Below are 15,993 nucleotides of genomic sequence, written 5' to 3'. Positions count from 1 at the left end.
TATATCAGCTTCAGAGAGCGGGTGTGTCAAGGTGAAAAAAAAAAACAGGCTTTGCATCAAAATGCAAAGTGTCTTTGAGCTTCAGCTCTAGGACAGAATCCTGTAAAAGTCTTGGATGACCTTTCTTACTTTTATTCTTTTGTTCTCTGACAAATGAAGAAAAATCACAGGATTATTATAATATGAAATAACTGATTTTATTGCTATGTACAAAAGAGCTAAGTATTATGTTTCCCATTCTTACTACAAACAATATTTATTCAAATGTTGTCCATACATATTGACCTTGTGACAATTTGTAATTAACTACTGACAATAAATTATGTTTTCTGTAAATATAGACAAGGCCAGTTTTCTTTTTAACTTTTTTTTATCGAATCACTGTGAGATAGACTATTACAAAGCTGTTCATGATTGGATGCAGTCATACAGTATCTCAACACCCATCCCTCCACCAATGTACTTTTCCCAGCACCAGTGCTCCCAGGTTCCCTCTCATCTACCCTTTTCCCACACACACACACACACACACACACACACACACACACACACACACACACTGCCTGCTATTATGGCAGGTGCTTTTCTTCTCTCTCTCTCTCTCTCTCTTTCTCTCTCTCTCTCCCACTCCCCCCTCTGTGTGTCTCTGTCTCTCTCTGTCTCTGTGTCTCTATCATTCTCCTTTTGGGCACTGTGGTTTGCAATATTGATACTGAAAGGTTATCAAGAATATCCCTTACCTACTTTTAACCCTCAGGTCTTGTCCAGCATGATATTCCCAGCTATTATTGTCATACTGGTCTCTTCTCTATCTTACCTACCCTCAGCCCTTCACAAACTTGTGGCTAGTTCCAACCACTGACCGGTCCTCCTAACCCCTGTTTGCCCTGGCCATGGATATTATTCTTTAATTATATATATATGTATATATATACATATATATCACAGCGATAGCACAGCGGTAGGGCGTTTGCCTTGCATGCAGCCAGCATGGCCAATTCGAGTTCGATTCCTCCGCCCCTCTCGGAGAGCCCGGCAAGCTACCGAGAGTATCCGATATGCCAGACACAGTAACAACAAAGTCTCCAATGGAGACGTTACTGGGCCCGCTCGAGCAAATCGACGATCAACGGGAGGGCCTTTACCTTATATCACAAATGAACACTGTCATTCTATATCTGTCCTTTCCCTCTGACTCATTTCACTCAGCATGATACTCTCCATGTGACAAGGCCAGTTTTCACTGCATTACTCTGTGCTTCTATTTAATGAATGTTGCCTGATCACTAACTGTACCTGAATACATTTATTTCATGTGATTCTATCCAAATCAATAGTACATATGTATCCGTGTTTTGTATAACAAATATTTTATCATATATTCTTAAAATATACATGATCCATCCTATCATATTGAGTTGGAAGAATGAATGAGGTCATGAGATCATTTTTTCTCTTCCCTTGAAACCATATCTACATTGTTATGATTAACTTGTCTTACAACAAAGGACAACTTAACATTCAAGTAACTGCCCTTATAATTAGTTTTTCCTTATATTATCCCGATATCTTCTGTCAAACTTACTTTTTATCATAATTTTTCAGAGGAAATGAAAAACAGTACTATATCAGTATTTGTAAAGAATTAAGGACTCAGGACAATTTTATATATAAGGGAACTTCGTGTCATGAAATTCACTTATAAATGGATTGACATGGAGTGTATCATGCTGAGAGAAACCAATGAGAGGGAGAGAGACAGATAAAAATTGATTATACTCGTTTGGGGACTATACAAAAACATAGTAGGAGACTATTATCTGGTAACAGTAGAAACAAAGGTTGAGAGGACTGATCGATAGTTGAAAACTTGCTACAAGTGGTGGAGGGGGAGGGCAGTTAGGATAGAGAAGTCCACTATGACAATGATAGCTGGAAATGATCACTCTAGATAAGAACTGGAGTGCTGAAAGCAGATAAAGGGATAAACATGATGACTTTTCAGTACCTATAATATAAACCATAATTTTCAGACAGAGAGGAGTGGGGGAGGGGGGGAGAGAGAGAGAGAGAGAGAGAGAGAGAGAGAGAGAGAGAGAGAACCGGCCCCATTGGTGGTGGGAAATGTACATTGGTGAAGGGATAAGTGTTAGAACATTGTATGACTGACATCAATCGTGAACAACTTTGTAAGTGTGTATCTTATGGTGATTCTGTCACTGTCACTGTCTTCCCGTTATTCATTAATTTGCTCGAGCGGGTCCAGTAACGTCTCCATTGCGACAATTGTTACTGTGTTTGGCATATCAAATACATCATGGGTAGCTGGCCAGGCTTTGCCGTGCGGGCGAGATACTCGGTAGCTTGCCGGGCTCTCCGAGAGGGGTGGAAGAATCGAACTCTAATGGTGATTCAATTTTAAAAAAATAATAAAAAGACAAGTTCTTACATTTTTAAGATTTTTAAGGTCCATCAATTTTCTGTCAACATGGCTAAATATACCTTCCTTGTTATGACAAGTGGCACTGCTTTGATGTTTAAAAAAGAGCCAGAATTGGTGTAGTTTTGAAACTAAAGCAGGCAGGCAGGTAGTAAGGAGGTCGGTGGCAATGAATACTTGGGATGCTATAAAACCAAGACGAGATTGAAAGTTACTCTCTCACTAGCTCTGAAGTTGCTAAAAACAATATTGCTGGACCTGCTTTGTGGTCACTGGAGCTAAGGCCTGAGAGAACTTTAACTGGTGCCAGAGATGGTCTACCAGAAGCCTTGACCCCCGACCCCTTGGTAGAGGACCAGCTTCAGCAGAAACAAAAATCTGTGATAAGAACATGGAGGAGGATCATCAAAAGTATAAAGCTCTTTCTTTATGACAATACCCTATTCTACATTCATGCCCACAGAAAGCTCCAGGCCAAGACAACCTGAAAAATATCCATATATAAGGCAATCCTAACAGTTATTTGAGACTCAGTCCACCCTGACAAGTTTGCATTTTCTCTTGAATGTGCTACTCCCATTAGTTACTCTTTTTCCTCCTTATCTCCCCTTACTATACCTCTAAATGAAAGCTGTCTTTACTTCGCTATCTCATCTCCTACAGACATTTTTTTCTGTGAAGGCAATGGATAAAAACGTTTGGGTAAGTCCTAGGACTGACATTCCTTTCCTGCAAAGAGCAATTCCTAGCTCCAGGCTGAGTCCACAGCTCCTGAAAGATCAGGTGGTGGGAATCATCTCCCATGCTGCACAGAACACGTGCACGTCAGGAGCAAACTGCTGCTCATGGGACTGGCAGGCTGTGAGTGTCTATACCATGCAGGGGCTCACAGCAGACTTTCGCTAGTCCTAAATCTCCTAGATGCTCCCCAGATGACAACAGAAGGAAGGCAGTGAATTTCCTTCTCAAGACTGCTGCCTCCCTCTTCCCATCTCACATAAGCACCCAGGGAAACCCCAACACAAAGCTAATTTTATAATGCCTATGGTGGCATCACCATTTTCAGATATAGAAGAGGATGAGCATGTACCAACTTAAGGACCCTCGTTAGATGGAGATGAGGGAGGCTGTAAAGGTCAGTTTCACTGCTCGGTAGATCAGACAATACCCAAAACTAGCCTGAGAGGTCACAGACATATGATTCTATCCTGGAGAGAGGCCTAAAATTCGCATGGCCTAAAATTCGCATGGCCTGTTATCAAGAGAGGCCACCTGATCAGCACTTTAGAAGATTGTTCTCACAAGAAAGTGAGCTGGACTCAGAATAAAGATGCATCAGGTACTATTATTATGCTCTCTAGTAGGTGATGGGAAGACAAGAGATAAAGAAGGCTTGTCATTTGCCTCAGGTTTTCAGCTAATGGAGCCAGGAGTCAAAACTGGACATTCTGGGCCCAGAGCCTGAACTCTATTATACACTATCCTATAATGTATTAGAAGTTTTCAGGTTATAGTAAATTATCAATTTCATAAATCTTTCTGAGTACTGAAACTGAGATAACACTCTGTTTCCATTTGATAAATATCAAATGGAAATTTAGAGATGGAATTGAGTTAGGAATCAGAAGACTCTAGCCAATGACTTCATAAACAGTTTTCTCACCCCTGTAGGAGAATTCATTCTCATTTCTCTAAAATAAAGAAGACTAGATCAGTGCAGACAGACTTTTATATAGAAAGTAGAGAATAACACTGGGAAGCAGCTGACCTCTGTTTCCCAGTCTCGAATTTGATCAGGATGATGCTGCATTTACCTACTTTTTATAGTTGGTATCTGAGAGAGATTTATTTATTTGTTTATATATTGGAAAAAAATACAAGTTTACCTGCAAACCAATAAAGGAGATTGAAAAGCCCTGGGCTAAGTGAAATCTAAAAGTCATTGAGACTCTGATATTCTTTAGTCTCTAAACACAATTAACCTGTGGGTTACAGGTAGAGTTTTAGTAGCAATTCTTAAATGTTTTTCTATTTTTAATTTTTTAATTCTTGTTCTTTTTTCCCAAGAATAGATAGAATTAATCAAATAAGAGTTATTATACTAATATCTATTTCAGTGATAGTGATCTACATAACCAGGGCTAAGAAATTAGTATAAACTTCATAGAAAAGCAATACTTGACACAGGGGTTCCATTTGCAGGAGAGAAATACTAAGTTTCCTCTTTTCTCCAGGGAAAGAATGTAAGTCTAAAAGGGATTGCAATAACATTGACATTCATCAATATTTAATAGGTATTTTTCCTGTCTTAGTCTGAACACCTTCCCCCAAAAGCACAAAGCAACAAAATCAATATATGACTTAAATAGAAAAATCTCATGGCATAACAATTTAGTGCTCTGGAGACACCCTCTGGATAAGATTACTGCATGATAAGGTTGTATGTCGTGTGAAAATGAACTGGAAGACTGAACCCTTAAATGTTAGGTCGTGATCTCCTGCCAGTGGAAGCTCTGAGTTGCACACCTCAGTGCTTGTGGATTCATATCTATGTCTCTTCTTTCTTGAGGGAAAACTATACTAATAAAATACTTTCTCCACATGGCAAGGGGCTGCAAAGAGTTGAAGGAACTGACATCCACTAAGTCAAAATCCATATATAGACAGCATTTTCTAGTTTCATAAATTTGTATTTTAAGAACTAAAGAATTGATAAGAAATTTTATAGAACCATAAAGGGTTACCTGTTTTCCAAGAGATTGGGGTTATTTGCACAAATCCAGATGTCAACAGATTCTTTGTCCTGGTAATTAGTAGATGTAGGCAAAACTCTCCATTTAAGGCAAAGATCTGAGAAAAACAAAATTACATGTAAGAAAAACACCATCAGAAGTGAATGTATCAAAGTAAAATGCCAGGTTGCAGATATCATAAGTATGAAGTATCTTTTGATCCAAAGACAAATAAATCATTGATCATTTATTATATGTATTTGATGGCATAAATACTCTTAAATTCTATGAAAGCACCAACAAAGTATAAATATAATAATTATTAACAAATTTCCTTTCGAAAGAATCTTAAATAATAGGCCATTTCACTTTCTAGTCTACATAAAGACTTCCAGTGAGTGGGCTCTTCATTTGCTCTCACCTATTATCTTCTGACAATACCACACTTTCTCCAAACATACAACACAAGGAAAATCTAACACTCAGAATAATTCACGCAGTTCCTTCTATACTTTTCTTTCTGTTTCTATCCAGTCTCCAGTCTATATTTTAAAATGTTTTTTCATTTCTCCGTTATAGTTTTTCCTAACCTTTATGACTAAGGTCTTCTATTCTCTCCAGGATACTTTTAACTTTATCCTTGATTCCCAGAGAGGTAATGGTTCTCTAAGTAAATACTGCTCTCCATTCATCTAAGATAGGTAAGTAAGGAAAATGGCTAAGAACATGAATAGATTGTACAGTGCCAAGGGAATCACCTCCCCAGCCTTGGCAGAGGTTGACTAAATTAGTGAATCGAATTAGTCAGATGTAGGAGTCAGGTAGCTCAGTAAGTGATGATTTGGAGAAGAATGAAGAAAAGGGAAATGTCATACCTCTGTTGAGACTATTGTCAAAATGTTAGGATCCAGGTTAAGAAACTGAAAATGTCCAAATAAGGGCATGGTAGTGAAATATAAGAGGAAAGTGAGTGAGAGATATATAAAAGGTAGAACTGAGGAAATGAACAACTGCATGCAACAACCAGCTGATACTAAAAACAATGACTAAAATTTACTGCAGTTTACATGCTACAGTGTAGTTCTGTTTGTCTTTCCCATTGGAAGACATATTCCTTACAGATAGTGGAGACCGTGTTTAACTTCCTACCCCTTTGTATAATGGCTAGAACATGTGCCAGAAGCTCACAGTAAGTGTTCAATGTTTCAATATTATTCTCTTACTGAGAAACTTCCAATGTCTCTAAATTTTATTTCAGAATTAAAAAACTCCTTATCTTGGCATCTGAAGTCCTCTAACATGTTTACTCAACCTAATATTTTGTCTCTTATTATTTATTCATTATTCATTCAGTACTCAATCACTAAGAACCAAGAATGTATTAAAAATGGCTTTAGGTATTATAAAACTAATAAATAACTGCTCCTATTATTTATTACAAATTTTTTAGCTGAAGTATCCACCTGATAGGAATGCAAGTTTTCTACTACATCTCTATCAATGTTCTGTTTCAAAGACAAAAATAAACAGCAAAAGTTGATTCTGTCATGAATTTTTTTTCAACTTCTTACTCCTCCCTTTCTTTGAGACTTTAGAGGCTAGGGAAATAGTACAGTGTGTGGGAAGGTTGCCTTGATTGTGGCTGACCTAGTTTGATGCCTGGCACCTCATATAGTCCCTTAAGAACTGCCAGGAGTGATCCCTAAGTGCAGACATAGGATCAGAGCACCACATACTGGACGGGACGGGACGGGACGGGAAGGGAAGGGAAGGGAAGGGAAGGGAAGGGAAGGGAAGGGAAGGGAAGGGAAGGGAAGGGAAGGGAAGGGGGAAGGGGGAAGGGGGAAGGGGGACAGAAAAGCAAATCACAGGAAAGCAAAGCAAAGGGAAAGGAAAGGACTGGGCAGGAAGGGAGGGAGGGAGGGAGGGAGGGAGAGAGAGAGAGAGAGAGAGAGAGAGAGAGAGAGAGAGAGAGAGAAAGAAAGAAAGGAAGGAAGAAAGGAAGAGAGTAGAGAGATAGTGAGGGAAGAAGTGAGGGAGGAAGGAAGAAGGAAGTTCAAAGAATTCTGTGCTATGCTTCCTTTATATCACTTATTCACCTCTATTATTATTATTATTATTATTATTGTTATTATTATTATTAATTGAATCACCATGAATTGAAAAGTTTCAAAGTTATTTATGACTGGGTTTCAGGTGTACAGTGTTCTAATGCCAATTCCTTTACAAGTGTCCATATCCTTCCACCAGCGTGCCCAGTTTTTTTTCTGCCTCCCAATCTGCTTCTGTGGCAGGCATTTTTTACTTTCAGGCACTGTTATTAACAATGGTGGTACTGATAGAGTATCATGCATAATATTTTACCTCTTTCCAGTCCCAGTCCTCACCCAGAGTGACCACTTCCCTGTATCATTGTCGAAATGGTCCCTTCCTTAACCTCCCCCTCTCCGCAAAACAGTAGCAAGCTTCCTATTCAGGGCCAGTTCTTTTTACTCTTTGATATTATAACTTATGAATAACATTTTCATCCTTATCTTAACCTCTTTTCTGGATCAAAACTCACTTGAAAAACAAATATTTCTTACCTAGTATCTTCGTCTTCCTCCTATGTCATTTTTAAGGCACAATGACATGCATATAGAGAAAATCAAAATATCTGGTAACTAAAATGAAACTCAATCCTCACCGCACTGAATGATGAATGGGATAGCCATAGCTTGTCTTCTTTGACTGTGAATAGAATCAAAATATTTTCCAGTATTTTCATTATTCTGGTTTCCAAACTCATTCCAAAACAATGTGAGATTTCTGTTACCTAAAAATAAAGAAAGCATACAAGGGCTATGAAAATGCAGAACGTAATAAAGAAAATTAAAATGAAATCAAAATGCAAGCATAGGAAAGTTTGGCTATAAATACATGGATATGCAATATGTATTCAACTAAGTTAAACAGATTCATATACAAAAATAAGAAATTAAGATATATTTTGGTTTTCTCTAAGTATAGTGAAATTTGCTTTCTGCTTGCTACTTTCTTACAATTTCCAAAATATATATAACAAATATGCAATGGCTTTATAATAAAATAAAATTTTAATAGCAGCTATAAGTACATATATATGGACTTTTATTGTTTCAATAAAATACATTGACATTTAAAACTTTTTTTCTTAAAATACTCCCAAGAGAAAATGTACTGATTAAACTTAAAGGTCAGCCTTAACACTCTGATACATATATTTATCATCCTTGTCTCACAGTTAAGAGTTTCTTTATCTTTATTTTATCTCTGGTTCCATTTCCTGAGTCTCTATTATTTATGCCCTATCCTCATCCTAGATTATATATTATCTCTTTGCTTAAACACAGCATGTACTATAAAATATAATTCATAAATACTCTTTGAGGGGGTCACTGTCACTGTCCTCCCGTTGTTCATTGATTTGCTCAAGCAGGCCCAGTAACATCTCCATTGTGATACTTGTTACTGTGTTTGGGGAGGGTATGTCCTATTTGACTTAGAAACTGTACTGCTAGTGCCCACAGATATCACAATATTATCTGAAGAGCAGAGTGATAAATTTATACATTGCATAATGTATAATGTACAATATATACATTTAGCATAGCGGGTAGGGCGATTGCCTTGCAAGTGGTTGACCTGGCTTCAAGTCCTTCGTCCCTCTTGGAGAGCCCAAAAAGCTACGGAGAGTATCCCGCCAGCACGACAGAGCCTGGCAAGCTCCTCGTGGCATATGCAATATGCCAAAAACAGTAACAAGTCTCACAATTACTGGTGCCCACCCAAGCAAATCGATGAACAATGGAAAGACAGTGCTACAGAGAGTGCTATAAAAAATATACACATAAAATTGTGATGGATATACTTATATTTTTCTCAAATATAAAAAATTAAGTTTTAATAGTGCTTTTAATAGAAAAGAGACAATGGCATTTTTTTAACTTTTAACATTTTAAACAGTTTGATATGTACATTTTTTTATTTAAAAATGTGTCATTATTATGCTATTATTCAATAACCCATAGCCATATGCAGTTAATGAGCATCTGAAACAGAAAATATAGAAAGGTTTTACATCATACCGATACAAAAAGTGAGGTTATAACATATAAACCTTAGAAATAAAATATGTAACATAAGAGGTTCTACGACATTCCTAACATACAACTTTAATCAGTGCAAAATACAAATGATCATCCTTAGACCTTACTATCACTGTTTAAGTTTAGATTCAGGATACTATGTGCCCTTAAGATCAGCAGGAAGGGGAGTCAGTCTTATGACTGAGCGGGTCTGACACCTCCCTCACAAATTCTCAGGCCTTCATTTCTGCCTTTTCACAAAGTTCCTAATAGAGATGTCTTCATATTTCCCCTTTATTCTGTTCTTTGGGTTGTTCTCAACTCAGATTTTCCGTTTTCTGTTGATTGTTCTGCATCTCGTCATGGCCCGCTTGACTCAAATTCTCTGAACACTAGATCATGAAAATTCCTTGGAATCTGGATAGAAATCCTGAGGCCTCATTCTCTGATTTCCACAGGAGCTAGATAGTTCTTATGATGTCAGGGCAGAAGATGTTGTAAACTAAAGTCAGGGGACTCCAAGTTTTAAATCTGTCACACATTAATGGTGTAATTGTGTGGGAAACCAATAAACTTTATTACCCACAAAGCATTACAACTTGCCTTGTAGGGTTATCATAAAGAATGAAAGTGAAAGCACATTTAAAAACAATACTGTCTTGCACAAATTTTGCTGTATTGTATTTTTCCTCCCTCTAAGTGTCATTTCCTTGAGAAGATCGTAACTTTTCAAAGGAAGAATGGTGGGTTATAACGAAGCATGCCCTGCACATAAAGCTCAGCATTCTGTACTTAACAACCTTTGCAAAACACTGCTGATTCTCTTGACGAAACACCTCATTACTGTGCTATTTGGGACAAAATGAAGGTGAATAAAGACTCTCCTTGAAAATATTAACTAAACACTGTGTTAACATAAAATAAAAACCAACCGTGAACCCCAACATCAACATTTTAAGAGGGGTAAAAGTACGAGGATTCTAGAAATATACACACATACACTCCTCAGGGGGTGGGGTGATAGTTGCTCTGTGATCACACCACTCATAATGCTGACACACTGCATTTTAGTTCAGTTTATTCCTATTTTCCCCTTTATAGACAGTGGCTATATTTAAAGGTGGTTTTCAACAATTGACACGTAAAGCTTCACTTACTCTTACTTGTAACAGTAAACAATACCAAAGAATTACTGGTTATCAAAGGCAGAAATTGGGACATTCATCAATCCAAAAACCTAATGACTAGACTGAAAGAAGGTCCAATACTATTCAAGGTGGCTATCAGGGCAAAGTCATTCAGCAGTTTTTTACTCTGGAGGGGTCAGAAATTTGTTTTTTAACTGACAGTGAGCCTTAATTTTTACCCTCGGATAGAAGTTATTCCCCCCTGCATACCTGGCTTACATTTGTGTTTCATATTAGTAAAACAAGTGTCCAAGGAGTGGCCCCTAAAGACCAAGTTAAGTTTCAGCAAGTTGATAAATACACTGGTTATAGAGATGACAGTACGAAGAAAACATACAATATCAGTTTCTATTTTCTTTTATGTGGGCTGGAGCGATGGCGCGGCGGTAGAGCATTTGCCTTGCACGCAGCCAACAAGGCCAACCCGAGTTCGATTCCTCTGCCCCTCTCGGAGAGCCCGGCAAGCTACCGAGAGTATCTCGCCCGCACGGCAGAGCCCGGCAAGCTCCCCATGACGTATTCGATATGCCAAACACAGTAACAACAGAGTCTCCAATGGAGACGTTACTGGGCCCGCTCAAGCAAATCGATGAACAACGGGAGGACAGTGGTTTTCTTTTATGCATTTGTCTGTAGAAGATTTATATAGCTAACCTGAGCGGGGGGGAAATTTATTTCCATACAAAGGAACTCACTTGAGCCTAACAGTAGATTTTTCAGCAGAAACCTCTCAGGTCAATAGAGACAGAGGTAACTTTTAGTGCTGAAGCAAAACAAACTGTCAGACAAGAGTAGTTAACTGGGCAAAGCTGTCCTTCATTAATGAAGAGATTGAAAAAAAAACTCCCCAAACAAAAGTTAAAGGGGATCTCATTACCATGATATCTATCTGCATTATAAGAAATGCTAAAGGGAGTCCTTAAAGCTGAAATAAAAGTACACTAATTAGAAATGCTAAAATAAATATAAAACTCACTGACAAAGCTAAGTATATAATTAAATTCAGAATATGCTAATAATATAACAGTGAAAAATCACATCACTTAACTCTAGTAGGAAAATATAAAGTAAAATATAAATGCATTAATAATGCATTCACAATAGGTAGGTAGGTAAAGGCCCTCCCGTTGATCGTCGATTTGCTCGAGCGGGCCCAGTAACGTCTCCACTGGAGACTTTGTTGTTACTGTGTCTGGCATATCGAATACTCTCGGTAGCTTGCCGGGCTCTCCGAGAGGGGCGGAGGAATCGAACTCGGGTCAGCCATGTTGGCCGCTTGTAAGGCGAACGCCCTACTCGCTGTGCTATCGCTCCAGCCCAATAATTCTTAATTATATATTATATAAAAGGGCTGGAGCGATAGCACAGTGGGTAGGGTGTTTGCTTTACACACAGCCAACCTGAGTTCGACTGCTCTGTCCCTCTTGGAGAGTCCAGCAAGCTACCAAGAGTATCTCGCCCACATGGCAAAGCCCAGCAAGCTACCTGTGACGTATTCGATATGCCAAACACAGTAACAACAAGTCTCACAATTTGTTGTGAGATGTAACTGGTGCCCACTCGAGCAAATCAATGAACAATGGGAGGACAGTGCTACAGTGCATATTATATAAAACATGAAAATTGTTAACCGAAACCAAAACAGGTGTGTTGAGATGTAGTAGAAAGGATTTTTTTCATGCAATGCAAGTTGTTATTATAATGCTAAAATGGACTATGAGACACTTTGTGTAGGCCAATGGTTATTGTGACAAAGCAAAATCCCTTAGTAGATATAAAAATATGATAAAAGATTTAAAGCACAGTAGTATTAAAAAATCATCTCACAAAAGAAGACAATAAAAATGGAAGGAAGAAAGGAACTGCAAAACGGAGGAAAAGTTTTAAAAACAGCCTAAGTCCTTTTCTCTTAGTAAATATTTATAGGCTGAAGAGTTAATTCAAAAGGCTGAGGCATGCTCTACATGCAAGAAAGCTGGGTCCAACCCCAGCAACACTAGGAGACACCTCAATCACAGAAGCAGGCACCGGTGGGTTGGTCCGAAAACCAAAATGAAAAACACAAGGTATATGAGATGAATTAAATTCACAAGATATAAAGTGGCTGATGACTATATTGCTGCCTATAAGATATTCATTTCAGTTTTAATGACACATAAAGCTCAACGTGAAGGGATAAAAAGTATATATTTCATGCAAATTTAAATTAAAAGAGGACAGGAATAGTTATACTCACATGCGAGTGTGAATACACACATAGAAATACACCAATATCATACTAATATATGAAGCAAATTTTAACAGATCTGAAGTCGATAGTAATGCAATAATAGTAGGGGACTTATTTATCCCAGTTTAGACAATGAATTGATTGTCCAGAAGAAATCACAAGGAAATAAAAGGGTTGAAGGTCAAATCAGGCTAGCAAATATACATACAATATTCCACCTAGTATCAGAAGAATCTACATTTTTTGATATTTATTTTATTGAATCACTATGAGATAGAGCATTACAAAATTGTTCATGATTGTATTTCAGTTATACAATGTTCCCAAGCCCATCTCTACACCAGTGTAATTTCCCAGGACCAGTGTCCCCAGTTTCCCTCCCATCCCTTCAAGCCACCCTTCATCCTAGCCTTTCTCTCTGGTAGGCACCTCTCTCTCTCTCTCTCTCTCTCTCTCTCTCTCTCTCTCTCTCTCTCTCTCTCTCTCTTTTCTCATTTTAAGTATTATGGTTTGTAATACAGATACTGAAAAGTTATTATGTATATTCCTTTACTGGCTTTCAACACTCAGTTCTTGTCCAAAGTGATCATTTACAACTAATATTGTCGTAATGGACTCTCCTCTATCTTAGCTACCCTCCATCTCCCACACCATTGACCAACCACTGACCAGTCCTCCTGGCCCATTTTCCGTGGCATAAATATTAGTTTCATACTTTTTTTTTATATCCCGCAAACTAATGCAGTCATTTTATATCTGTCCCTCTTTTTCTGACTCATTTCAGTCAGCATGATCTACATTCTTAAATGAATGTAGAACATTCTCCAGGAAAGACAGAACAATAGGCCATAAATTAAGTCTTAACATATTTTCAGACACTGAAATTACACCATTTCTTTAGTGACCAAAATTACATATAAAATAATGAACTATTAAGAGAAAGACATCTGAAAAACTGGATAAGAGGGATAGTACAGTGGGTAGGGCCTTGCGTGTGGCCAACTGAGATTTTATCCCCAGCATCCCATATGGTCTCCCAAGCACCAGCAGGATTGATTCTTGAGTATAGAACCAAGAGTAATTCCTGAGTATCGCTGTGGGGGTAGCACTGTAGCACTGTCCTCCTGTTGTTCATCAATTTACTCAAGCGGGCACCACAACGTCTCCATTGTGAGACTTGTTGTCACTGTTTTTGGCATATCAAATAAGCCATGGCAAGGTTGCCAGGCTCTGGCATGTGGGTGGGATACTCTCTGTAGCTTGCCAGGCTCTCCGAGAGGGATGGAGGAATCGAACCCGGGTTGGCCGCAAGCAAGGCAAACACCCTACCCGATGTGCTATCGCTCCAGCAAAAGCACAGGATGGGAGTGTTGTGTGAGTATGGTTCAAAAAGACAAAGTTAAAAAAAAAAGCCTGAAAAATTCACATATATATGGAAATAAACAAGACATGTCCTGAGTATGACAAAGACAAAAAAGATACTGTTTTTAATATATAATATATATGTATATTGAGATAAATGAAAACAGTAGGGTCAGAGCAATAGTATAGTGGCTGTGGCACTTGCTTTGCATGTAGTTGACCTGAGTTTTGGTTTGATCCCCCATTGGTCTCCCAAGCACCACCAGGCGTAATTTCTGAGTACAGAATCAAAAATTACCCTTAAGCATCACAGGGTGTGACGTCAAAACAAAAGGAAAACAAAAAAATGGAAATGGAAAAAAATGGAAAACATTACAAAGCTTACTGCATGCACCAATAAAAGGATTTCAAAAGAAAAATCTCACACCAATAACTAGCTACATTTAGAAACAAACAAAAAACTCAAATTTAGAAAAAAACACTATTTTATCTCAGGGAACCAGGGAAACAAAGAACAAATAAAGCAAAAATAACAATTAAAACTCAAAAAATGAAAACGACAAAACACAGAAAGAATCAATAATATTGAGAACTACTGCTTGAATACATAAACAAAATTCACAATCGTTAAGCAGATAAGGAAAAAGAGCAAGGATCCAAGTCAATTAAATCAGAAATGAAAGAGAAGATATTCCCAATAATACTGCAGAATTACAGAGAATCATAAACCACTACTATGAACAATACTGTGCTCACAAACACTATACTTTAGAAAAATAGATAAATTACCAGAGAGATATATAATGCCAAGACTAATTTTGAAGAAATAGAAACTCTAAAAATGTGGAACTAGTTAAGAGTTTAAATCAGCAAACAAAAAGTTCTTGACAAAGAACAGGATCAGATAACTCAAATGTTGAATTCAATTCTATTATAAAATTTAAAATAGTTAATAACTATCCTCAAACTCAAACAATTAAAGAGGTGGGAACACCTATTATTTTGTCATTGGTTTTTGTTTAGTCTTGGGACCATACCTGCCTCTACTCAGGGATTATGCCTGGTGGTGTTTGGGGGACCCAGTTCAGTGCTAGAAGTTGAACTTGGGTCAGTCACTTGAAAAGCAAGTGTCTTATCCACTGTACTATCTTTCAGAACCCCACACTTTCAAGCTTGTTTCTGAGGTTATCATTACTCTTGTAACAGACAAGGATAATGAAAGGGAAAAAAGTTCACATAGGGAGCCAGGATGAGTTTCATCCTGGGTGCCATGACATGTACCAACAATGATCCTGACAGCATTGCTTTTTGTGTTAGGCAATCCTGCTGTCTGCTATCTTTAACACCACACATATTTCTGGTCACACACAGCCAGGTGCGTATAAGCAAAACAACTAATGGGAATTATTCCATGAGCACTACAACTAAAAAAAATACACACTCTGTGGTAAAAACTGTGACTCCTTGAGAGCATCTGAGAGTACCAGAATGTGTGAGAACAACTAGAGGATTGCAGCCCCCAGCGAGCATATTTACAGTCACGGCAACTGAAAATTCAGACAGGGACTTGCTATTCTCATCTGATAAAATATTTTCAATTCAAACAGGTAAGAGACAACGATAGTTACAATGGAAGAGGTCAATCCATTAAGATATAATAGTCATCAGTCTTTCTGTATGCAGCTATAAATCAACAGTACTGAGTTATTTAAAAATCTCAAGGTATTCACTCACAGAGACATGATAACAGCAAGGATCCCCATGTCTCACTCAAAAGCTATGGACAGATCACCCAGAAAAAAAAGTTAACAAGGAAATAACTGTCACTGTCACTGTCCTCCCGTTGCTCATCAATTTGCTCGAGCGGGTCCAGTAACATTGTGAGACTTGTTACTGTGTTTGGCATATTGAATACGTCACGGGGAGCTTGCTAGGC

General features: G+C 38.0%; 1 protein-coding gene across 1 annotated transcript in view; it reads right to left on the bottom strand.

Moving 5' to 3' along the window:
- MORC1 (MORC family CW-type zinc finger 1) overlaps positions 1 to 15,993 on the bottom strand; it is a 167,933-nt gene that overhangs the window by 68,036 nt on the left and 83,904 nt on the right. The window contains exons 15-16 of the mRNA XM_056109421.1: positions 7,859 to 7,987; positions 5,185 to 5,290 (exon numbers count right to left, since the gene is read on the bottom strand). Coding sequence (XP_055965396.1) covers positions 5,185 to 5,290; positions 7,859 to 7,987 — 235 coding nt within the window. The remainder of the gene's footprint in view (positions 1 to 5,184; positions 5,291 to 7,858; positions 7,988 to 15,993) is intronic.

This window comes from Sorex fumeus, unplaced genomic scaffold, assembly GCF_029834395.1.
Source record: "Sorex fumeus unplaced genomic scaffold, SorFum_2.1 ptg000265l, whole genome shotgun sequence".
In the NCBI taxonomy this organism is placed as follows: domain Eukaryota; kingdom Metazoa; phylum Chordata; class Mammalia; order Eulipotyphla; family Soricidae; genus Sorex; species Sorex fumeus.
The sequence above is the reverse complement of the archived record's forward strand: the minus strand, read 5'-3'. Positions and strand labels throughout refer to the sequence as shown.